Source organism: Trachinotus anak, unplaced genomic scaffold (assembly GCF_046630095.1).
Source record: "Trachinotus anak isolate AG129_WGS33_773 ecotype Australia unplaced genomic scaffold, CSIRO_AGI_Tana_v1 ptg000014l, whole genome shotgun sequence".
Taxonomy (NCBI): domain Eukaryota; kingdom Metazoa; phylum Chordata; class Actinopteri; order Carangiformes; family Carangidae; genus Trachinotus; species Trachinotus anak.
In genome coordinates this window covers 2900001-2924222 of record NW_027273865.1, presented here as the reverse complement: position 1 = coordinate 2924222, position 24222 = coordinate 2900001, and the positions used below count along the sequence as shown (strand labels likewise).

The 24222-nt window shown below is 43.0% G+C and overlaps 1 protein-coding gene across 6 annotated transcripts in view; it reads left to right on the top strand.

Moving 5' to 3' along the window:
• LOC139631725 (latent-transforming growth factor beta-binding protein 4) overlaps window positions 1-24222 on the top strand; it is a 67711-nt gene that overhangs the window by 21279 nt on the left and 22210 nt on the right. For 3 of the 6 annotated variants that reach the window (XM_071496206.1, XM_071496203.1, XM_071496208.1), the window contains 11 exons: window positions 2505-2768; window positions 3507-3583; window positions 5662-5832; window positions 8147-8249; window positions 13123-13182; window positions 15511-15633; window positions 19938-20114; window positions 20704-20877; window positions 22052-22441; window positions 22532-22693; window positions 23034-23165. In XM_071496206.1, coding sequence (XP_071352307.1) covers window positions 2505-2768; window positions 3507-3583; window positions 5662-5832; window positions 8147-8249; window positions 13123-13182; window positions 15511-15633; window positions 19938-20114; window positions 20704-20877; window positions 22052-22441; window positions 22532-22693; window positions 23034-23165 — 1833 coding nt within the window. The remainder of the gene's footprint in view (window positions 1-2504; window positions 2769-3506; window positions 3584-5661; window positions 5833-8146; window positions 8250-13122; window positions 13183-15510; window positions 15634-19937; window positions 20115-20703; window positions 20878-22051; window positions 22442-22531; window positions 22694-23033; window positions 23166-24222) is intronic. The other 3 variants (XM_071496205.1, XM_071496204.1, XM_071496207.1) reach the window with 3 other exon arrangements.

Below are 24222 nucleotides of genomic sequence, written 5' to 3'. Positions count from 1 at the left end.
TAGTGCAACTGCAATAATAACTGCTGCATCTAGATCCTGTGGAGCAATAGCACCATTAGTCTAAGGCACGGAAAGGTGAAAGAGAAAGAGAACATTTAGTGTTCTCCCTGCTCACAAAAAGGTTGACTACAGGACAGCCAAAGAACTGCCAGAGTAGCACAGCCACATCTGGCAAGATGCTTCACTCATCCTTATGCAGGACCCCCCCAGACATCCTGCCTGCTCCCACGCTGAGAGTCCCCAGCACATGATGGGCTCTCTGAGAGCAGAGGTAATGATCTGCCCACAGCCTGTTCAAGTAAGCCACCATCATCATGTGCCTGTGTGGCAGTTGTGGGGCAAAGTGATGCAGCTGCTTCTGACACACTCTCAGCTCCAGCAGGTTGATGTGGTTCTGACCATGTATTGCCCATCATGACCTGATCGAGCAACCCGCCTGAGCCATCTGGGGATCCATCCTGGTGAGCCAGCATGGTCATGTGTTCATGTGCATTCATGGCCCCAACATCCAGGCTCAGTCCCAGATAGCATACCTCCTGAATCGGTTGCAGAGCACTCTTTTCAGAATTTACAGAAAAGTCTGGTTACATGATATGCTGGATCATCAGCTCCATGTGGACCCTGGTTTCCTGCTATGAACCAGTGAGAAGCCCAGAGAGTCATGGGGATCGGAAGCTATGTTCAGGTGGAGATGTCACTCTCTTCCCTTATTCCATCTCCGAGGATTCTGTGTTTTTCTGTGTGTGCACAGCAGCACACGACTGTATGTCCACACACACTGTAATTCCACAGGTCACAGGTTAACACAGAAGCAGCCGTACAGGCAGAGAAGTGACTGTTCCTGAGTTTGCAGGTGAAAACTCCCTCAGAATCGACCAAGAGTGTGGTGGATGGAAACACCCATGTGCAGGTATGGATGTGTTTGCCTGCCTCGCTGCAGAAACAACAATTTTTCCTCAGCATACCCAGGCACCGGGCTGTGGCTGTGTTTGTCGGATGAGAAGTGTGTGGCTTCTCTGCCTTTATGCTGGTAGAAGCAGAGTTAATATAATTGCTGTGTGAAGCAGGTGAGGGTGAATACCTGCAGAAGCTAGCATCTGACGTCTGTGCAGTACAAGCGTTAGCTTCTTAGTTAGTGGCTAAGTGAAGCAGGTGAGGGGGAAAGGCTACACACACCATGTCACTGTGCCTTCATCACCATCATTTACTCTTCTATTTATTTATCTTTATATTTATTTTCTTATTCTTTTCACTCCACTCCAGCACTATTCAACCACAGCCCTGCTTTTAAAGCTGCAGGTTTCCTTTCTGCCTCAGAGAGCTCAGGTTGTTATTGGCTCATTAGCTGAAATCTGGGTAACAATACACCAACATCCTGTCGAACGAGCTCAAACAGGAAGTAGGAAGTGGCTGGCTGGTTCTGTTGGCGCCTGGTCCACTTTCCCCTCCATTTCATCAGAGCAGCAGCTTTGTTTTACATGCACACATCACCTGGCTCACACAGGACCCAGTGTTGTTGCACAGCCTCGACAGTGTTTCCAGAGAGCCTGTAAACATGATGGATGTGTGTTGGTGTTGGCCTCGGACCTGTGTGTGTCTGTGTGTGTCTATGTGTGTCTGTGTGTAAGTTGGAGCCTGTTGCTAACTTCTGAATGTAAACTGATACATGATGTAGCTCTTAGTTTTATTTGATCACTTCACACAGTTTGAACAAATTAGTGTTAAATGTGAGAAAGTTAAAAGTCTTTTTTTTTATTCTGAAGAATCCGTCCTCTACAGCAGGTCACACAAACTGAACTCTTTCCAATCTGAATCCTCTCTAATCCCTTATTGAATTTCATGAAGTTGATAAATAACTCCTGGTCATTGTTTGAGTTTCTGGTGGACATGAAACAAACTCCCCTGGTTGAATCACTGGAACAAAAGATGAATTACAGATTCAGAAAATGGTTCTTTATTGTCTCTATGTAATTTCATGATTTAGTGTTTTTTTTGTTGTTGTTGTTGTTGTTGTTGTTGTTGTTTTTTTTTTTGTTGTTTTTCTTAACAAACTTAACTAAAGGGGGCAGTTTCAGAATACCTGGATATGCATCCTGTATTCCCCGCCACAGCCACAGGATAAACCTGTATGATGCTTATTTGTGACATGTTCAGAAGAGGATGAGGAGAAACTTCTCCAGATCCCACAGCTGCTCACGCTCTGCAACTCTGATGAAGGACTAAACCAGATCCAGGCTGCAACATGGTCTGAGACACAAAGACTTGTCTGTCAAATAGTTTATTCATCCCTCAGTGATAATTTTCTCATGATGATAGTGATGTAAAAATAAAAACTAGCTGATGAAGTCCAGCAGCTAATTTGAGGCCCTCTGTGTGTTTGGGCCCCCGGTCACTGGATCCCCTCACTCTAAATCCCCTGATTTTGTTTCCTGCTGACAGCTGACAGGGACCCAGATTAAGAAACAGGATGAGTGTCTGAAGGTGTTTGTGTTGTGTCTCTGCAGTCCTCTGCCCTCTGCTCTGTAAGAACGGAGGAGTCTGTCTGCAGAAGGATCGCTGTGTCTGCCCGCCAACCTTCACCGGAAAGTTCTGCCAGATCCCCGTCGCTCCCACCTCCGCCGCAGCTGCCCCCGCCGCAGCTTCACCATCCTCCACCAATGAAATTGTCAAACCTGCAGTCTTCCCTGCCATGGCAGCCAATCAGGAACTGACCCAGTCGGAGTTCCTCCTGCCGCTGGGACAGAACCAGGAGGTGGCGAGGTCTGGAGGTGAGTCTTTTTCTGATTCCCTGATGAAAGTCTGCAGACGTGCACGGATGTATGATGGTGATGTTCTGCAGTTTAGTGTCATTCAGAAAAGCAGCACCACCAGCTGACTTCATGCATGAGCTGCACCAACAAAGGTTTGACAATCCTCTGCTCCAATGACTGTCACAACACACCATGTACACGATTGTGGTTCAAGGTCACCGAGGCAACAACGGCTCGCTGAAATCAGTCATTTAAGTTTTTATTCATTTTAACATTTTAACAGACATTACTCAAAAATACGGATGGCACAAATATGACAGAGCAAAATAAAAATCACAGCACAGAGCTCTATAAAGAAAACAGGCAGAACAGCTGTGTCCTCTGTTGACTAACCCAACCCCTGTCTGAGAAGCTGCACCCTTTAAATATGTCAGAGGAAGATGCTGGACGAGTGTAGATTTGTGAATTCTGTAGAGGTAGTTTGAACCACGCCACAATACCTTTGTGATTGTAACAAAGTGAAGCTCTGATTAATTTGTGAATGTACAAAAATACTGATCAGAGGAGGAGAAGTGTGGTGAGTGGTCAACTCTACAATATTCACCTGGATCAGTAGTTCTTAAGAGGTTAATACTCACAGCCTAAGAAAGTCTGACTGCTGCCATATTGTCTGTATATGTGTGTGTGTGTGTTGTATTGTGTGTGTGTGTGTGTTGTATTGTGTGTGTGTGTGTGTGTGTGTGTGTGTGTGTGTAGCTCCCGGTCCATCCATGGTGAAGGTCAGAGTGCAGCACCCCCCTGAGGCCAGCGTGAAGATCCATCAGGTGCTGAAGGTGAGAACATTAAAGTGCTTTGTTGCTCAGTGATGGGACAGGTTCCTGGTTCCTGCTCTCCAACACAGTGGACCTGCAGCAGAGGCTGGGACACAGATCTTGACTCTGGGTTTGGCTGAAGGGTTGGGGATGGCAGAGCAGAGTAGGCTGGAGAGCAGGGCATAGAAGTGGAACAGACAGAGGGGCTGAAGGCAGTGTGTTGGGATCTGATAGATGGGGGCTGGACGTGGCAGATGTACCTGAGATAGAGAGCAGAGAGTTCAAACCAGCACAAGAGCAGAGGTACTGGATGGATGAGCTTGGTTTAAACACTGCAGTGGTTTGTAGTGATTATCAGATGATCAGCTGCAGGTGGGACACAAGAACCAGGAGAACAACACACACACACAGGCTGGGGAAACAACAGGAAAACAGAAACCATGTGTTTCCATTTTAAAATGAAAACGATCTCCATCCACACTATCACACCTGAAAACACACATACATGACCGTTCACCTACACTGAGCATGTGCGAGCCGGTGTAAACAGGAAGCAGATTGTCTCCTCTCAGTTGGTTAGTTGCAGTAAATCCTCTGAAGCAGCAACAGCAAAGACAGTTGTAGAGTTCAAATATAGAATTTAACTGAACAACAGCTGCTGCAAAGACAACAAGGTCACTAACACTTTCATTCATTATCCACTGGTAGTCCAGGCTGATAACAGCCAATCAGGAGCCACCGTGGGTGTCTACGTCATCGTTTCCAAAGGTCTCTGTTTGTGTCCGTCCAGACTACAACACAACCTTGGAGTTGTAGACTAAAAACAAGTCCAGAAGCTTTTCTGAAAGTCTCTGTTTTAGAGGCTGAAGACTCTGGAGGAGAGTGGAAGGCAGGAGGAGACATAGCTGAAGAGTCTTTAAACTTAAACCTAACAGAGTGGACGGAGCCTTATGTCCTAAAATAACACATGAAACGTGTTTAGAGTCAGTGTGACTTTTAGGAGACGTCATTCAGTCTGAAGCCCATCACAAGTAAATGTCTTTAAAAATCATGGCTCCTCCTAACTACAGAACCTGCCTGAGAACACTTCTGTTGTTAAGTTTCCCTCAGTATCACAGTGATGCAGTCACAGCTGTCTGTGCATCCACCAGCACCTGAGTAACTTTTTTTTTTTTTAGATATTTTTTTGGTAGAGAGTGTAGAGAGTGACAGGAAAGGGGCAGAGAGAGAGGGGAATGACACACAGGAAAGAGTCGAACTGGCAACATTGTTGTTTTTTTTTAGATATTATTTTGGGGATTTTTGCCTTCATTTGACAGGACAGTAGAGAGTGACAGGAAAGGGGCAGAGAGAGGGGGAATGACACACAGGAAAGAGTCGGGCCCGTTGGGAGTCGAACCGGCACTCGCCTGCTAAGAGCATCATCTCATGTGGTATGCGCCCTAACCACTCCGCCATCAGGCTGCCCCACAGCTGAGTAACTTTTAATGGGCACAATGATTCACAAAATCTTTTATATTTTTATATGGGGACACCGACGCTCCCCATCCAACCTGATGGAGCTTGAGAGGTTCTGCAAAGAAGAATGGGAGAAACTGCCCAAAAATAGGTGTGCCAAGCTTGTAGCATCATACTCAAAAAGACTTGAGGCTGTAACTGCTGCCAAAGGTGCTTCAACAAAGTATTGAGCAAAGGCTGTGAATACTTATGTACATGTTATATTTTTGTTTTTTATTTTTTAATACATTTGCAACAGTTTCAAGCAAACTTTTTTCACTTTGTCATTATGGGGTATTATGTGTGGAATTTTGAGGTAAAAAATGAATTTAATCCATTTTGGAATAAGGCTGTAACATAACAAAATGTGGAAAAAGTGAAGCACTGTGAATACTTTCTGGATGCACTGTACTTTAACCATGTGTAGATAACATGTTCATCACTGTAGCTGCTGTAGAATAACACCTGATGAGTCTTGACATCACTCTGGCACCAGCCGTCTGCGGTCCAGTGTTGGGGCTCATCAATAATAATGAATTATTATGGATGTAATGTTGTGATGATGATGTCATCATGTTATGTGTCTCTTCACATTGTTCCAGGTGTCTGGATTCAGTCCCACCCTGCGGACGCTCTCCTCCCCCTCCTCCGGGTCAGCAGGTGCTCCGGCTCCGGGAGGTAGGCCAGTTCAGGCCCAGACAGTGAGGGGGGACGGCACGTACACCCAGTACTCCGGGTTCAAGTACTGCTTCAGAGAGGTCAAAGATGGACAGGTGAGACCCAATGGAACTGGTTTCACTGGTTTCACTGGTTTAAATTAGTGACTGTTAACAACCTGTAAAGTCCTGACAGCATCCTTACAGTGTTACCTGAGGGTGGAGCCAGAGGAAAGGTAACAGGGTCATCGAAATATAAAGACGTCGGGACGATCTGCTGTTAGTCCTGAAGGGGACGCCAGAGGTCAAAGTCATGAGGTCATTCATTAGGATCCCTCCTCTGGGGATCAGTTTCAAATGTGGCCTTTATTTTCTCGAGTTGTCGATGTTTCAGTCTGGACCAGCAGACCGACACTGACACTACAAATACATAAAACAAAGTCAAGTCCACATTTTCTGACGTGATAAATGCTCGATACAGTCCTGTGTTCAAGCTTCTGAAAATCTTTAAACTCAAACAATCTGAAGGAAAAACCTTGAACCTCTCACATCCTCACTGAGGCTGTGGGCTGTGATAACGAGTCACATGTTGACTTTAACCAGGTTTGGAAATATGTGGAATATTTAAGCATCAAACTGAACCTATTTAAAGAACATTTGTTCTCTGAAGGATGATTTATTTTTTCATTACAATGTTGTTTAAGTCTTTTATTGCGAAAATACATGAGTGATTTATTGTTTGTGGCCTTGTAATGAGTTGTAACTACAGACTGAGGAGGCTCCTCTGGTTCTGGTTCACATTATCTCCCTGGCTGCAGAGAGAAGCAGTGTGTTCACACGTCTCTGCTCTCTGATAGAAAATCCCTCCTCATCCATGTCTCATAATAAAATACAGCTCTGCTTTGAAGACTCAGTCCAGTGACGTCCAACTGACTGAGTCTCAACTGACACAACACACTTCACACAAGCACTGACAACCTCTGAACTCTCAGCAGTACATCACTCTGCTGTTAGTTAACTGGACCTTTGACCTCATTTCACTTTAGAGACATTAATTCTGTAGAGATATCTGTCGGCTGGTCCGTCCTCCACTTTGGTCCAGACTGAAACATGATTGTGATGAAATGTTGTTTAGACTCCTCTCAGGATGAACTGTAATGACTCTGAACATCCAGCCTGTCATCTAGTGCCATCATCAGGTCAGTGGCTTCAGACCAGGGACGCAAAGTTTAAGCAATTTCCTTAATGGATTGCTGGCCACATGAACAATCAATAGTCAGTTAATTACCCCTGTTCACAGCAAAATCAGAGTGAATTGAAACCAAATGGCTTGAATTGAACAGAGCTGCAGGCTTCATTAGAGAACACACATCAGATCTGATGATATCTAACAATGAAAACAAAGTCTGACCCATTTCTGCTCCATCAGTAAATAACCTGTGACATTACTGAATAAACATGAGGCCAGTGTCTCCAGTCTCCTCACACTTTATATGAGATCATTCTCAAACCTCATCTACATGGTCCAGTCCAGCTGCTGGAAACAGCTGCTGTGACGGGACAGGTACTGGGACACAGATACTGTGGCACCAACTCCATTAGTCTAGGAAACGTTTACTGCTCCTGGTAAAATACAGTTCTACAGCAGGGAGCTGCTTATACGTACATATTGTATAATAAAGTCATTGTTCTTTATATTTTATTCCTTTAGTCAGGTTCACAATATGACGATTCATTTTGATCTAGTTTGTTTATAAAACTAATGACTCCCAACCCCAACAGCTTAACTAGAAATGTATAAAATTTTAGTTTTTTTTTTAAATATTTTTTTATTGTAGTATTTTTAAACCCTTTGTTGTTGTGTGTAGTGCTTGTATGTGGAAGAAACCTCATCCTCTACATGTCCTGGGCATTTTCCAGAACTGATAATCAAGTTGAAGTAGTGAAATAATAAGTGCAACAAAACTGCAGCTGTGTTCTGGTTTGTTCTTAAGATAACACCATTACCTATACAGCTGTTCCTGGTCTCTCTCTCTCTTTTCTCCTCTCTCCTCCCCCCATCCCCCTTTTTCTCCTCCTAAACCCAACCGGTCGAGGCAGACCCCCCCACCCTGAGCCCGGTTCTGTTGGAGGCTTCTTCCTGTTAAAAGGGAGTTTTTCCTCCCCCCTGTCACCAAGCGCTTACTCTTTGTGGGAACTGTTGGGTTTTTCTCTATAACAAAGTAAGGTCTTGACCTTACCCTGTAAAGTGCCTTGAGATAATGCATATTATGATTTGGCGCTATACAGATAAAATTGAATTGAATTGAATTGAATTGAATTGAATTGTTCTTCTTTTTTGCATTGTTTATGTAAACTGCATCACTTCTGTATGTTCAGTGTATTAACAGGGAACGTGTGTGTGTTTGTGTGTTTGTGTGTGTGTGTTTAGTGTAGCTCTCCCCTGCCTGGACTGAGGAGCAGGGAAATGTGCTGCAGAGGAATCGGGAAAGGCTGGGGAATCACCGACTGTGTCCTTTGTCCTCATAATATAGGTACACACACACACACACACACACACACACACACACACACACACACACACACACACACACACACACACACACACTTGTACTTCCATCTTTGTGAGGACACTCATTGACATAATGCATTCCCTAGCCCCTTACCCTAACCTTAACCATCCCAACTGAGTGCCTAACCTAACCCTAACCCAAACCTTAATCTAAACCTAATTCTAACCATAACTCTAAAACCAAGTCTTAACCCTCAACATGTGATTAAGATGTCTCAAAAAGTGAGGACCGAATTCCCAAAATGTCCTCACTCTGTTAGTAAAATACTTTTTTTGGTCCTTACTATGTAGCAAGTACAAGTACACACACACACACACACACACACGAAATGACCTCATCCAGATCAGGTAAAGCAGGGACACTGGGTGGCACATACTACTGTAAAACTCACCTGTGTGAGTCTGACAGAGATAAACAGTCTCTTCTCTGAACTTCTCTGACTCTAAAACAGCTTCACAGTGGAAGATGCTGTGTGATTTCTCTTCAACCTGACAACCTGTGTTGACCTGTTGTGTTTCCATGCTGGAGATCAGGTGATAGACAGAGCGTCTTTGTGTACCACAGGATCACCTGTGTGTGGCCTGACAGATTCTGACAGGAAGCTCAGAGGGCGATGGTCTGGACTAAATCCTGTCTCAGAGGCAACAGTATCAGGGAGGTGGTGAGGAAGAATCTGAAAGGAAAAGAGAAATTCATATTTTATACTTTAGGTTTCATGACAATGCTCCTAGTTTAGCAGTAGTTCAACAGACATATTGTCTGTTTGGATGCACACAAACATAAATGTGAAACACAAAATGTAAATGTTGTAACGTCAGTCGTATCATAGGCAGAGCACACAGTCACACTGAGAGCCACACACTCTGAATGACAGCCTGCATTAGCTTCTAACTGCTAACTGCTGCTAACTGCTAACTGCTAACTTACAAACATGAACACACGTGTGTCGTCCTGCAGCTCAGCGACCACACAAATGTCCACTGGGGAAATGTGACCTGTGGACTGGATCACTGATCACTGATCAGCTGATCAGCTGCAGCATGTGAAGCAGCCTGTAAACATAGCTGCCAGTAAATCTTTTAGACAGGCGTTCCAGGACCATCCCTGCATCCTGGTGTTCCAGGCCTTCACTCCTGGTTGGTCTCAGCTTGAATGAGTAACATGGGGCCACAAATGACCAGACAGAGGAAGGGCCCGGGGAAACTGACCCCAAATACAAAACCAAGACAAAGTTCTTCAGGCCGAAGAGGAGATTTATTAAAAGCCCATATTTCTTTAGTCTATGTCCGACTAAATAAAGACTTTTCATACGTCTCGTCTCCTTCCTCTGCCTCAGCCTGAAGAACATTTCCTCCACCTGAAGTCTTCCTGGATCCACTTCAAGGTGTCACACTGAGCACTAGGCCTCTTCTTCTGTCTGTTCTCAGTTAAAGCTGAAACAAGAAGTCAACTGACTGATTAGTCGATCAAGAGAAAACTAATCAGCAGCTTCAATAACTGATGAACCAAACACTTCTGAGTTTACCGCTCATCTTTGTCTGACGTGATAAAAAACAGAATCTCTTCAGATGTTTGAGTGTTTGTGGAAGAAAACCAGATGTGATGCTGACGTTACATTTGGCCTTAGAAAACTTGCTTTTGTTCAACATCTTATAGAGCAAATGGTTCAGTGAGAAAATAATGAGCAGATAAATTAATGCAAATAATTGCAGTGTTGGCCTCTGTGAAGGTTCATGCTCCACAGAGCTCCTTCATTGTTTCAGTCATGTTTATTTGTGTAGATGTGTAGAGCATGAACCAACACCCACCTGGGCCAAAACACAAACAGAACAGGAATACACACAAACAATGATACGATAAAATGACGAGCACCAGGTCACCCATGACTGATTCCTCTGTTGCAAATGATCCCAGTCGTGATCCATGTTTAGGTCTGATCTAAAGACCTCCACATGTTGGTCCTGAAACAGCCTTGTGTCCAAATGAGGATTTATTAAAGGGCCCCTTACTGTTCCCAGTGGGAGGAGCTTGTTTTATTGAGAAACTGTGAGAGGAACCAGCAGTGGATGAGTTTCATATCAGTTGATTTACTGAAATAATCAGAACTGAGCAGATCCCAGAACAAACCTCTGTGACCCCACACGTCACATCGATCAGCTGCTCTATTTGTTCTTCTGAACACTGCTCTCCAAAAATACCCCTGTCATATTGATGTGGAGGGATTTGACCAAAAATAACACAGTACTGCCAACCTTCAGCACACACACACACACACACACACACACACACACACACACACACACACACACACACATACACACACACAGAAATAATTTTCCCCCTCTCTTTCTCTCTGTGAAAGTCTGATACTTTATGACTGAAATATTTTGGAAATATTCCACCAGAAGCTGCTTATATAACTATCTGACATTATCACACACACACACACACATACTTGTACTTCCATCTTTGTGAGGACACTCATTGACATAATGCATTCCCTAGCCCCTTACCCTAACCTTAACCATCACAACTGAGTGCCTAACCCTAACCCTGACCCTAACCTTAACCTAAGCCTAATTCTAACCATAACGCTAAAACCAAGTCTTAACCCTCAAAATGTGATTTGAAGGTGTCTCAAAAAGTGAGGACCGGCCAAAATGTCCTCACTTTCCCAAAATGTCCTCACTCTGTTAGTAAAATACTTTTTTTGGTCCTTACTATGTAGCAAGTACAAGTACACACACACAGTAATGATGCTTCCATGTTTGTGTAGAGAGCTGACTAACAGTAAAGGAATGCAGCTCTGTGGGACTGTAGGCCTTTAGTGCACACACACACACACACACACACATCGAACATCTGCATGTGTGTGTACAGATACATGGGGAGTTGTGTTAGCACACTTGCTGGTGTCCAACTTCACATCAGTCTGTCAAATCAGAAAGAATGACGCAATACAGCTTTAAGAGCCACAGAGAGAGAGAGGGCACAGTGAGCAGTGAAGGAAGGACACACACACACACACACACACACACACACACACAGCGGTGTATTGCCAGCTGGATTATGTCTGCTTTTAGTGTTTAAAAGTCTTAACAATGAACAGAGGGAGAGTCAGGTTTTATTAAACCTGTTCAAAGGAGACTGAGTTGTTTTTGTCTTTTTAATGGAGAAACATAAAATAAAAGTTTGATGATTCTTCTAGTCAATAAATCTCAAACCAAACCAGGAGTGAATGTCTTGTACAAACAAGTTACTGTGTGTGTGTCCACAGCCTTATGTATCTGACTCCTCTGAGCCATTGAGCTCCACTGTTTCCCAAACACATCATTGATCCTCACCGTTACTGGCTGACATGTCCCTCTACACACAGTGAAACCCAGACACATGGTCCAGAACGCAGCAGTCTGTCCGTCTGGTCTCTGATCAGCCTAAAAAGTCACATGTCCCTCTGCTCCTCATCGGTGTCCACTAACTACCCCTGATCCTGAGTCAGATCCAGTCTCTGCCTTCAGAGAGACTTCTAGGTCTGAACTCAATCATTCAGCCTGATGCTCCTTCTCCTCCACTGTGCTCTACTGATTTGAAGTTGAAACTGATCCACCTCACTGAGAGTCTTAGTGGATAAAGGTGTCTGATAAATGTAATTCACCATGAACACACACTGTAGTTTATTTTGACTCCTACACACACCATCCTGCCAAATATGGATTAATACGCCGCTGAAAATAGTCCCAGACAGATGCAGTTTTCCCTTCCTTGACCACTAGAAACCAGCTGGTCATCGTGGAACTGATTATAATGACCTTATATGATGAACATCTTACAAAGTAATTGTTAATGAGTTAGTGAGTGATAAGAGTCTTTTTCTTAAATTAAGTGAACATACAAAAAGTGTCGTCCACATTTCTACAACAGTTTCTTTCTTGACCAGTAGAAACCAGTATGCACTGACAAGTACTGAAGGCACAAGATCTGAAGTGTTATTTGGTAGAATATAATAATAGTAATGACTTAATTTATACTTAAACCTTAAAAAAACAAAAGTTGATTTACAAGTTTTTCAACACTTAAAACATTAAACAGAAATCAGACACTTAAATCAGACATTTAAAACTAAAATAAATCAAACTAAAATGAAATAAAAGTGAAATATCCCAAATATATCATAAAAACAATGATAAAGTAATACAAATTAAAAAGTCTCAGATCTTCAGGCAGTGAGATAAAAACATGTTCGACGTTCTCAAGATGAGTGAGAGAACAACTGATCTTTGAGATGGTCCTCTGTTGATAAAAATGTTAACTTGTTTTTTACTGTCAGATATTACACCCAGGTTTTCAGCTGCAGGTTTTACTTTTGTCAACAGCGGGCCCAGATGGTTTTTTTTTCATTTAGGTTTTGGGACTAGAAGCATTTTATTTCAGCCAGACAAGACATATCATGAAAGTTGACCTCCTCACTGGCCGACAATAGGACATACATTTGTGTGTGATCTGCATAAACATTATATGGCACATGTGAATGAAAGATATGTCCTAGTGGAAGCAAACTGTATATAAACACAACAGGATGGAGGCCAGGGATGGAGATCAAGAAGAACTGAAATCAGTAAAAGGTCATTAGAAACATTTACAAGAGCAGTTTCAAACAAGCTTTAAATAAACAACCTTCTCTAAAATGGTCATTTTCAAACTGGTCCAAAATTATTATCACACTCACATCCTGAAACTGAACCCACATCAGGTGACCTATAGTTTATTAATGAGATCTCTCTTCGTCCCCCCTCCCTCTGTTTCTGTCTCACGTCCCATCACTGATCATCACCAGGCGAAAGCAACAGTAGCTGTGCTCTTGGTTTTGAGCGAGCCAATGGAACGCAGTGTGTCGGTGAGTTTAACACACACACACACACACACACACATATATGGAAAGTGTAGGTCAGAGGTCACAGACAGGTGGTCGTGGATGATTGAGTCACAGTGCCTCAGGTGGAAGAGCAGGTTGTAATGGGACAGTTGGTGGACTGTCACACTTTCAGGAACACAACAGTCTGTAAGTTAATGTTCACCCGCTGCCCCTGGTTTGGTTCCTCTCTCTCCCACACATCTTGGCCTCACTTGTCCACATGAGGCTGGTTCAGACCTTCACTTGTCTGTTCCTGCTTCCCTCCTCTAACAGTTTGTCCACACACGAGGAGTTTCATCATTTTTCTCTCATCTGTCTCGTGTGCATCTGACAAACAGTGGTGGAAAGTAACTATATACATTTACTCACGTACTGTAGGCTACTTAAGTACAGGTACTTATATTTTATCTGAATATTTTTATTTAATACTGTTTACTATTTTTTATATGGATTAAGACTTATCTTATATATAATAATGATAAGGTTACGCCAACGATTCCCCACCATTATGGCTTATGACCCCTTCAGATGTCTATGACTGGTTTCACATCCAGGTTTCATTTAAATGATTTGAGGCCCAACGTGGTAAAATTAACAAGAAAAAGACAAAAGTCCAAAAACTGAAAATAGTTTGTGAATCAGACATTTGTTTTTTCATCTTCTGACTCAGGATCAATGAACTGATGATGTCAAATAAAATAATAAATCACTGACAGCAGCTTTATAATACTATTGATACTACAAGTACATTTAGCTGAGAATACTTTAGCACTTTTACTCAAGTAGGGTTCTCATTGCATGAGTTAAATTCTAATAAGGTATTTTTACATTGATGTACTGGCACTTTTACTGGGCACTTCTTCCAACACTCTGACAGATGTTTCAGATGTCTACACAGGCAAAGGGTATTTTGATGCTTTGAGTCTATTTTCTTTGGTGACTATGTGACCCTCTGAAAACACGGGCAATCTACGGTTCAACACTGTACCTGCTGTTCCTCTACAAACCTCCTGCTGTCACTGTACAGCCGGTGTAGACACTGTTCCAACCCAGGGCCCAGTTTCACAAAACAAGGGAGTTACTTCAGGGTGTTGCACAGAATGTGCATGTGACCCAGCACACCTCTGATCATGTGACCCAGAACACTTCTGATCATGTGACTCGGAACACCTCTGATCATGTGACTTGGAACACCTCTGATGATGTGACTCGGAACACCTCTGATGATGTGACTCGGAACACCTCTGATCATGTAAAGAAACCTTTTAAGAGATTCTGTGCAACATCCTTCAGTAAGTCCCTCAGCTAAGGAGAAGTTCAATATTAAGCGTCATACTTAAGTAGAAAACACTGTGAAAGTGTTTTGTGCAACTGGCCCCAGGTCTCTAAGAGATGAATCATGAAACCAGAGTGAACTGAAGTTATTGATAATCAGAGCAGAATCATTTTGACAGAATGTGATTTGAGTACATGTAAAAAGAAAGAATTAAAGTTTTCAATGATCAATCCAACCAAAGAAAACCAGGAATAATAAAATTAATCAAGTCATCAGGTTTCACAGTGTGAGGAGCTGCAACTTACGTTATTACTATTGTGGTGAATTATTTTTTTCATCCACATGGTTAGAGGAGTGTTGTCAGTTAATGAACTGCAGCATTTTCTGCACACATCTCAGAGTGAGAGAGTGAGAGAGTGAGAGAGAGAGAGACACACATTTTTTCACATATACATCTGTGAGCAATTGAGTGTCTTCATCCACTGGTATGTCCACGTGTGTGTGTGTGTGTGTGTGTGTGTGTTATGGTGTGTGAATCATGAGTTGGTTTTTTTTTTGTTTGTTTGTTTTTTTTTTAATTACATGACACATGATAACGTGCCAGATCAAAGTGTCAGTGTTTTCAATATCTTCCATAAGAAAATAATCTCTTTCTGTTTTGTTGAACAACCTCCTGCTGGAGTTAAAATACAAAGGACCACACACAGCAGGGTGCCTTTCATTTTCTGCTTCACTGAAATGACAGACATGACAGAGCTGATCCTGTTCTTCGATACCAACATGATACTGAGACAATAAAACACCACGTCTCAGCTGGACACACATCTGTCTCGGATTAAACCTCATCATTTTCAGAAACTGAACTCACTTTACAAGTTTTGTCTCATTCCAAATCTCATGAATCAATTTTCTCTTTAAACAAAGCATTTAATCAAACCAACATCAGCTCACACCCACATTTTACAGTAAAGTGTGTCCTCATGAGGATTTTCTTACACACTTGGCTATTGTTCGTGTGTGTATTGTGTGTGTAGATGTGAATGAGTGCCTCCAGCCGGGGCTGTGTGAGAACGGGATCTGTGTGAACACTAGGGGGAGCTATAGCTGTGTGTGTAGGGTGGGGTTCATCCTCGACGCCTCACATGGAATCTGCATCTGTAAGTAACACACACACACACACACACACACACACACACACTTACACACTTACATGCTGCCGCTGGCTTGGGAATGAAATCAGGAATAACGCAGATTCCAGACCAGGACTTCCTGAATCCATCTGAGCTCATTGTCTAAAACCTGTTGGGAAAGAAAGAATCCACAAACTGTTTCTGCTGCTGCAGTGATTTTTTTGTTTTTTTTATGCACGAAGTTTAGATCAACAAAGCAGCACAAACAAACATTTCCTGTGGATGCTTCATAAAAACTCACTTTTGTGTGAGTGGACTACTTTTAATGTGAAGAAGCAGCAACAGGAAGTGTTTGGTTTGCATTCGGAGTTCATGCTCCAGCATTAACAGTGCGTCTGTAGAGCAGTGACCAACGTAAACAGTGATGATAAAATTAAAAAGTTACTAAAGACCTTAAATCTGAACACGACAGCATTAACATGATAAGTGTCCTTTATGCAGCTCAAGAACGCCTGTCAGTGGCACACCACGTCTAAAGCAGGTGGACTGCCCCTTTAATACTTAGAAAAGTCAAAGTCAGCCGGAATCTGAGAAACGTCCCTCTGCAGGTCAATGGACATCTTTGTCAGTGTGAAGGTCAGCAGATGTTCTGCCAACGGTCAGTGGGTTCTTTGTTCTGGTAAAAGTCAGTAGAACTCTTTGTTCTGCTGAGCGTCAGTGGAGGTTGGTGCTCAGATGCTTTTCACGAAGCCTGGCTGCTGATCTGCTTATTCTGACTGGCATTCACTGAAGAGGAGGAGGAGGAGGGTCTGCTGCAGGATGCTGGTCTGCTTGGTAACCAATGACAACGCTCTAATTAATCAAAGCTCAATGCTGGTTTATTAAGTCTGACTCATGTCTCGTCTGTGTTGTTCCCAAACTGTCTGGACCTGCCGTGGAGGGGTGTGTATTATCTGTGTGTGTGTGTGTGTGTGTGTGTGTGTTCGTTCAGTCTCTGGTTGTCAGGTGTGTGTTTGTGTCAGTTTACATTTCTCCTAGACTCAACATTTATGTACGACTTGTTTGTTTTTTCCGTTAAATTTTTCCAGAATTACGTTTGGTGGGAACTTTTGTGCGTCAGTTTTGTGCAGCACAGAAGTGTGAAGAGAAAACCAAGGTGTGTAAATGACAGTTCACAGTTTTACAGAGGGTTATGTGTCTTCTGTTTCTGACTGGGACCAGAACCAGCCAAAAAACAGTCTGTAACATTAGAAAAAACTGTCACAAATTAACACTGTGGTTTAAACAAATTAGATAATAAGCTACGATAGTTGTCTCCATTTACTTAAAGTTCAGCTCAGTCATTAACACAAGTTTTCAGGTCAAAGGTCACTAAACATGGAACATATCCTAAGATCGACTTCACCCCTGAAGCAAACACAGACTAGACTAGGCCCTCTCTATGTTGTGTAAAATGTAATTTGTGCAGCAGCAGGTTTCCATGAACTGGTATTATAAATAGAGTGAAGTATACATGTGTAAAAGAAATGACATCTGATATAAAGTGAACACATGAAAGTAGTATATAAATGGAGTTTCTAGGAGACGCTGGCTCCAGTCGTCTGTCTGTCTGTCCAGGTTGTCCTGGTCAAAGTTGTGGGTCTAATGTTGTGTTGGCTGTTTGGCTGTCTGTTGTCAGTTGTGTTGTTTGTTGTCTCCGTGAGCAGCTCTGTCTGTTTGTCTGTGTTATGTTGGCTTCTATTAAAGAGTACTTCACTGCTTTAACTTCTCTCCTGGCTGCAGTGATGTAGAAGTGTACTGCAGGGTGTGTCAGTACACTGTGACATCACACAGTTGGGTGTGGTTACAGGTGACACTCTGCTCACTCTGATGTTACCTTCCTCTTTAAGGTGCTATGTGTGTTATTTTGGCCTCAGTATATTGTTACCAAATCAACACGGAGACACTGCATCATTACAACAAACAGATGAGACGATCAGATAAAGGATCTGTGCTTAACATGGTGAACCACCACAGCAGATGTGGGCGTAAACCTGGTGCACATTCAGTCAAAACACAAACTGATTTTCTTAACAAGACAAAACTTGACTGACTTTATTCAACTGTGAGCCATATGTTATGGGAAAAGAGGCTGAGAGGCTCCATGCAGCTGCAGAGTTGATGTTTTTGACATATATGAGAGTAAATTTAATTTAGCTTTTCCCCACCAGTCAGTCTTTTCTGTTTTCTAACATTTTAAGATATTGATGAATTAACTCATCGGCAGATTAATTAATAATATAATCATTAGCTGCTGCCCCACTTTGAACTACGTATGTGCTGTGCATTGTTTTTCCCACTCGAGGCTTTAGCTCAGTTAAAACTGTTTTCATCACGGGATTGGTCAGTGATGTCACAGACTGTCACCCGATCAACATGGATACCCACAGACAGTGAAACACTGTCAGGAGTTTTGCTGATGTAACTTTCCAAGGACCAGTAGCTGATGCTGACTGATGTTGGATAAATGTAGAAACTGATGTGTAACAGACATGTTAATCTCTTCTTGTATAGTTTCTACTATGATTTTAACACAATGGGCCCCCAGGCACAGACAAACATATGGCCCCCACGCCTCCTACATAAGAGCAAGTCGCCCAGACTGAAATATTTTGTGTCTTTGTGGTTGTTTTGAGTCTTTTCTTTTTGTGGTGGAAAAATCACCCAGAGAAGAGGGTCCAAATTTAAAAAGTTTGTCTCTGTGCAGAGAACAAGACTGACGAACACGGGAGACGGGACCATTATATACCAACAGATAACGCCAGATACACAATCTTCTGACAAGTTGTCTACACAGTTACTTAATAATTGTTCAACATACATCCAGACACACATACCGTCAGCTGATATTTTGGACAGCGTCTTAACCATAGTTCCTCAGTTGCATATCGTCTCCCTGTATATCTCCTTCCGTCTTAACTATTGGTTTGTTTATCTGCTGTCAGGCTCCTGGAGGCCACAAGGTCGCAGGCTGGGGTTTTTACATCAGGCCTAAAATCCTACACACAATGTTTTTGGCAGTTGGCAGTAAACAGGTTCATGCTTTACTTTTCAGAGGAACACGTGTGTATGATACAGAACATACAACATACGTGAGGTTAACGAGAGTTCACAAGGTTATATGAGTATAATTGCCTTAAGTTTTCCACCACAGTGGTTCTTTTGTTTCTTTGTGTTCATTTTGTGTTCTTATGGTTGTTTTGTGTCCTTGTAGTTGTTTTGTGTCTTTGTGGTTGTTTTGAGCTTTTGTGGTTCTTTTGTTTCTTTGTATTCGTTTTGTGTCCTTGTGGTTGTTTTGTGTCTTTGTTTTGTCTCTTTGTGGTTATTATGTCCCTTTACGGTTGTTTTGGGTCTTTCTGGTTCTTTCGTTTCTCTGTGTTTGTTTTTTTGTCCTCGTGGTTGTTTTGTGTCTTTGTAATCATTTTGTGTCTTTCTGGTTCTTTTGTCGTTTTGTGTTCGTTTTGTCCCTTTGTGGTCATTTTGTCCCTTTGTGGTAGTTTTGTCTCTTTGTGGTCATTTTGTCCCAATTTGGTTGTTTTGTGTCTTTCTGGTCATTTTTGTGTCTTTCTGGTTATTTTGAGTCTCTTTGTGTTCGTTTTGTGTCTCTTTTGTGGATATTTTTGTGTCTTTGTGTTGGTTTTGTGTCTCTTTTGTGGATATTTTTCAGATGAAGATGGGGGGGGCTCCCTGATCTCTTTGGCCCCTGAGCCTGTGCCTGTTCTGTATTTGATCTGCTCCTGCTTCACCAGATGTTTCAGTATTTTCCATCATCTCAGAATTGTAATGGTCACGGTTGTTGTGGCTCAGGAAAAGTTGCATAGTCTCATTAATTTGTATTTTTGTTGATTGGTTCAAGAAGCTGGTCTGTGCTGCCTGGAGTTCAGAGTCACAGAGACACACACATTCAAATCTGAACTAAAGTCAGTCTAATCATTGCGATCGGACCATCCTCTGGTATAAAATCGATGCTGCACATAGCACCTTCACTGGATGTTTTTATGAAGGGTTTTTCCTCATGGACGAGCGCTCTGTTGATGTCCTTGCATCATTCTTCCTGCAGTCAAACCGCTGGAAATGTCTGCGCTTGCTTGATCTGTGTCGAGTCTCTGTTGAAGCCGGTCTGTTTGAATGTCTCTGATGATTTCAGCCTGAATGGACCTGAGAACAGCATGTACTGATTCTGCATGCCGCGCTCTCCTGACGCCTCAGCTTCAAGTCTGTCTGGCTCCTAGACGAGCTGCAGGGTTTCTTCTTGTAACATGTAACATGCTTCTTCTGTGTGTCCTCCCCAGCCCAGAGTGTGATATCAGACGAGAAGGGTCAGTGTTACCGGGTCCTTGGCTCAGGTCAGGGTCCGTCCTCCTGCTCCTTGCCCATCCTCAGGAACATCACCAAACAGATCTGCTGCTGCAGCCGAGTGGGGAAAGCCTGGGGACCCGACTGCCAGAGGTGTCCTTACTTTGGTTCAGGTTGGTTTACCAGCAGCTGGCGAGTAGGCAAGCTAACCCATTTAACTACTAGCCAACTGATAATTTAAACCACTAAGAGACTGCAGACCAGGTCTCATCTGAGGAACAGTTTACACCCCAGCAAAGCAGGGCCATGAAAAATATATCAAATAATGAAGCAGCTGAACCGAATCAGCTCGGTCCTGGATCTGGTAGCAGAGGATCTCAGACTATTTCTTTCAAACATTATTAGAATCAAAGCTTTCCCCCTATTCAGGGGTCAAATAGGAATAAAAAATAATAATACAACATTTTCAAACTCACCTATAGGATAACTGCATCATTCAGTAACCTGGTCGTCATCCCGTCACCTGTGTTATTTCCCTCCTTGGCTTCACACGTCCTGGTTCTTGTTGAACTCTGGCAGCAGTTTTGTGAGTGTTGCTGCAGTGGTTTAATCGTCTACATGAGAAAACTCTGCTGGAGATGAAGTTTCTTTACACGTGGTCATGAACCCTCTGGATCTGATTCACCTGGTTTGTTGCAGGTGACACCTGTTTCTGTAATAACTGAGATGCCTCCTCACTTCTCCCTCTGTCTCCTCCTGCAGTGGCATTTAAGGAGATCTGTCCAGCTGGTCCTGGTTATCACTACTCAGCCACGGCCCTGCAGTTCAACCAGAGAGTCACCGAACAGCTGGGGGGCCGAGGGGCCCCTCTGGTAATCCACAGCAACCAGGAGAACCAGGAGAACCAGGAGAACCAGGAGAACCAGGGTATCTACAGTAGAGCAGCCTTTAACATACTGTGTGTTCATAACTACACAAACTGTAGTTCAGTGTCTGAGGCTGTTTTGTCACATCGTGGAAATGTTTTACTGGTGTCTTGAAAAGGTCGGCAGTGATGTGATTTGTAAAGCTGCAGCCATTAGTTGGTTAATCAATTAATACTCAATCAACAAATATTAATCAGCAACTATAACTGATTGATCATTTTGAGTCACTTTTGGAAAAAAAGTAAAACTTCTATAGATTCTTAACTCTGAATATTTTCTGGTTTCCTCAGTCCTCTGTCATAGTAACGTGAATCATCATCACTTTGATTCAAAATTTTTCTCATTTCATAGACCAGTCCATGAATCAAGAGAATAATCTATAGATTAATTAATAATAAAACTAATCAACCCTGGTGGGTCAGTCCACCACTTCGGTCCAGACTGAAAATATCTTTGAGTTTCAGTCATTTTTCAAGTATAAAGTCCAAATGTTTGATGAGTCAGCCACTGTGAATTTGTATTGACTGTATACATTTACATTTACATTTAGTCATTTAGCAGATGCTTATCCAAAGCGACTTACAGAAAGGGGAACAATCAAGGTTAAGTGCGATAAGAAGTGCTAGTGACGATTCTTTAAGTGTAGATTTGTTATGTAGTGCTTTATATTATTACTGTGTTCATATTATGACCAGCCATGGCACCAGAGTGCAACCAGAAATCTGTCATGTGCCACTAAACATTTTCAATGGTGAATCTGACATTTAGCACGTCTGTGTGTAGCTTAGTGTTATTTTTTTTCCCACGTTCCCTACTCTGCCTTAGATTGGCTCTGACCCTGTGCTCCTCCTCGAGTGACGTCACTACTTTAAAACACAGCAGTAATTCAAAATGAAGAGAACCATTGATGGTTTTTCCATCAAGAAAAATGCTTTAGTGCTTGTTACACCTGTCCCTGGCCCTGAGGGGCCCAGACCAGGCCCAGCATCATTGACCGAGGTACCTGCTCCACCACCTGTCTCCTCTGTGCCTGTGTTCAGATCCTTTACTTAAGCAAAAGTCCAATGCAAGAAAAGTAGAAAGTTAGTCCGGAGCCAAGTGAGGATCAGGTCTTAGCTGGACTGGATTTCTTTGAGGTCTAGTTCTAAACTGATTAGTCTCCATCCACCTCCACCCCCCCTCAGGTCCTGATTCTGGATCCAGAACCAGTGGAGCCTCCAGGTCTCAGCAGAAACCCTCTTCCGGAGGGACAGCAAGTACTTCGCTGGGCTCTGCTTCAGGTGTTGGCTCCAGTGCTGGATCAGCTGGTACCAGCAGTATCCAGACAAGACCCAGACAGCCTCAGCCTCAACCCCGCCCTCCGCCTCAGCCTCCGTTCCAGCCCCAGACCCGCCCGGCCAGCTCTCCCTCCACAAGGCCAGTACAGCCTGGCACCACGGGCACAACGGGCACCACGGGCACCCAGGGCAGACCCCAGACTCCTGGCAGACCCGGGACCCAGCAGAGCCAGTCTGAGTCTGCTCCATCATTCACAACACAACAAAGACCACAGCCTCCGTCCACTGGGAGTCAAGGTGACAGAGGCTCTGAGAGCAGCTGCTGTTTTTAATTCCAGTCAAAGTGCCAGACATCAGCCTCATGACTCAGCTGTTCTATGCTCTCAGCAGGAGGTCGTCCCTCCACTGTGTCCCGGCCAGACCAGCCGCCAGCGAGAGGGGACTCACTCCACACTCCGGCCCAGCCACAGAGCCCCGAGCGCGGCTCCAGACCCAGCGCAGAAAACAGACCAGCTGTCACCCCGACGAGCAGACCCACCAGAGTCCAGAGTGAGTACCAGCGACACAACGACAGCACAACAGCTGGAGCACAGAGGACAGATGTTTGTGTGTCTGTGTGTGAAGGGGGACAGAGAGGTCCTCCTGCTGCAACCACCAGACCAACAGGGCGTCCTCACTTCTGTTTTCTACACTTTGTTTCTACACAAAATAACCTCTGCATCTGTGTTCAGTTAGAGAGGAACACAGGCACAAACATGCACACACACACACACACACACACACACACACACACACACACACACACACACACACACACACACACACACACACACACACACCTATTATCCTGAGACTCAGATCTAGGTTTTGTGTGTGTGTGTGTGTGTAGCTGTGCGAGGTGTGTGTGAGAGCAGGCCAGGTGTGTGTGGGCGTGGCCGCTGTGTGGATCAGCCAGGTGGGAAACACGTCTGTGTGTGTGATCAGGGATACCAGCCCAACTCTCAGCGCACATACTGCCAAGGTGAGATACACACACACTCACACACACACACACACACACACACACACACACAGAGACAATGCTGGACATGGATCATGGATCAGTTTATATGTATACTATATACTATATTAATGGATAGTAATAGATTTTTATTTTATGGATAATTTACTGATTATCTTATTATTTGTCCATATTTTTCAAATATTTTATGCATTTTAGTCCTTTTTTACAAATTTTTCAGATATTTAACTTATTTTTTTGGCTAGTGTATTAATAATGTTTGGATAGTTTACAGATTTTTTTGACTCCGGGTCAACCAGAGCTGGAGGCATCATGTTTTCAGCTGGTGTGGCTTTATGTCTGTCCCATTCTTGTGAACGCGATATCTCAGTTACACCTTGAGGGAACTTCTTCAAATTTGGCACAAACCTTCATTTGGACTCAAAGATCAGCTGATTAGATTTTGGTGGTCAAAGGTCAGAGTTCGAGGTTCACGTTTTTGGCCATAATTCACGAATTCAAACACTAATTATGACACAATTTAACTCAAATGTGTATAAGGATAAAATGAGGTGATGACATTTTCTAAACAAAAACATCATAATGTTCTGCAAAAATTCTTCTGGCCATTCTTTGGCCAGATTGTGAATATTTTCCTGTAACTTTGCTGGTTGGTGGAGGAAACAACCATTATGTGGTAATTCTAGTTTTACTTTTGTTAGAAGTATTACTGATATTTTTTAACTCTGTATGTAACTGTATGTTTTTGGATATTTTACTAATTAATTATGACTGTTTAACTGATACATTTCAGATGTTTTATACATTAATATATATACAGGTTCCAGTTTCACACAGCTGTTACCTTTGTAATGAGGGTGTTGTGTTGAACATCAAGTCTAATTTACAAATGAAGAAATGTGACGGAAGATTTAAACTGAAAAAGAAGAACAGCTGTGTCACCTACATAAAGATCATCTGTTCACCACAGTCTGTCACAGCTCCAACAGAGTCACACAGAGAGAATACATAAATCTGTGTGTGTGTGTGTGTGTGTGTGTGTGTGTGTGTGTGTGTG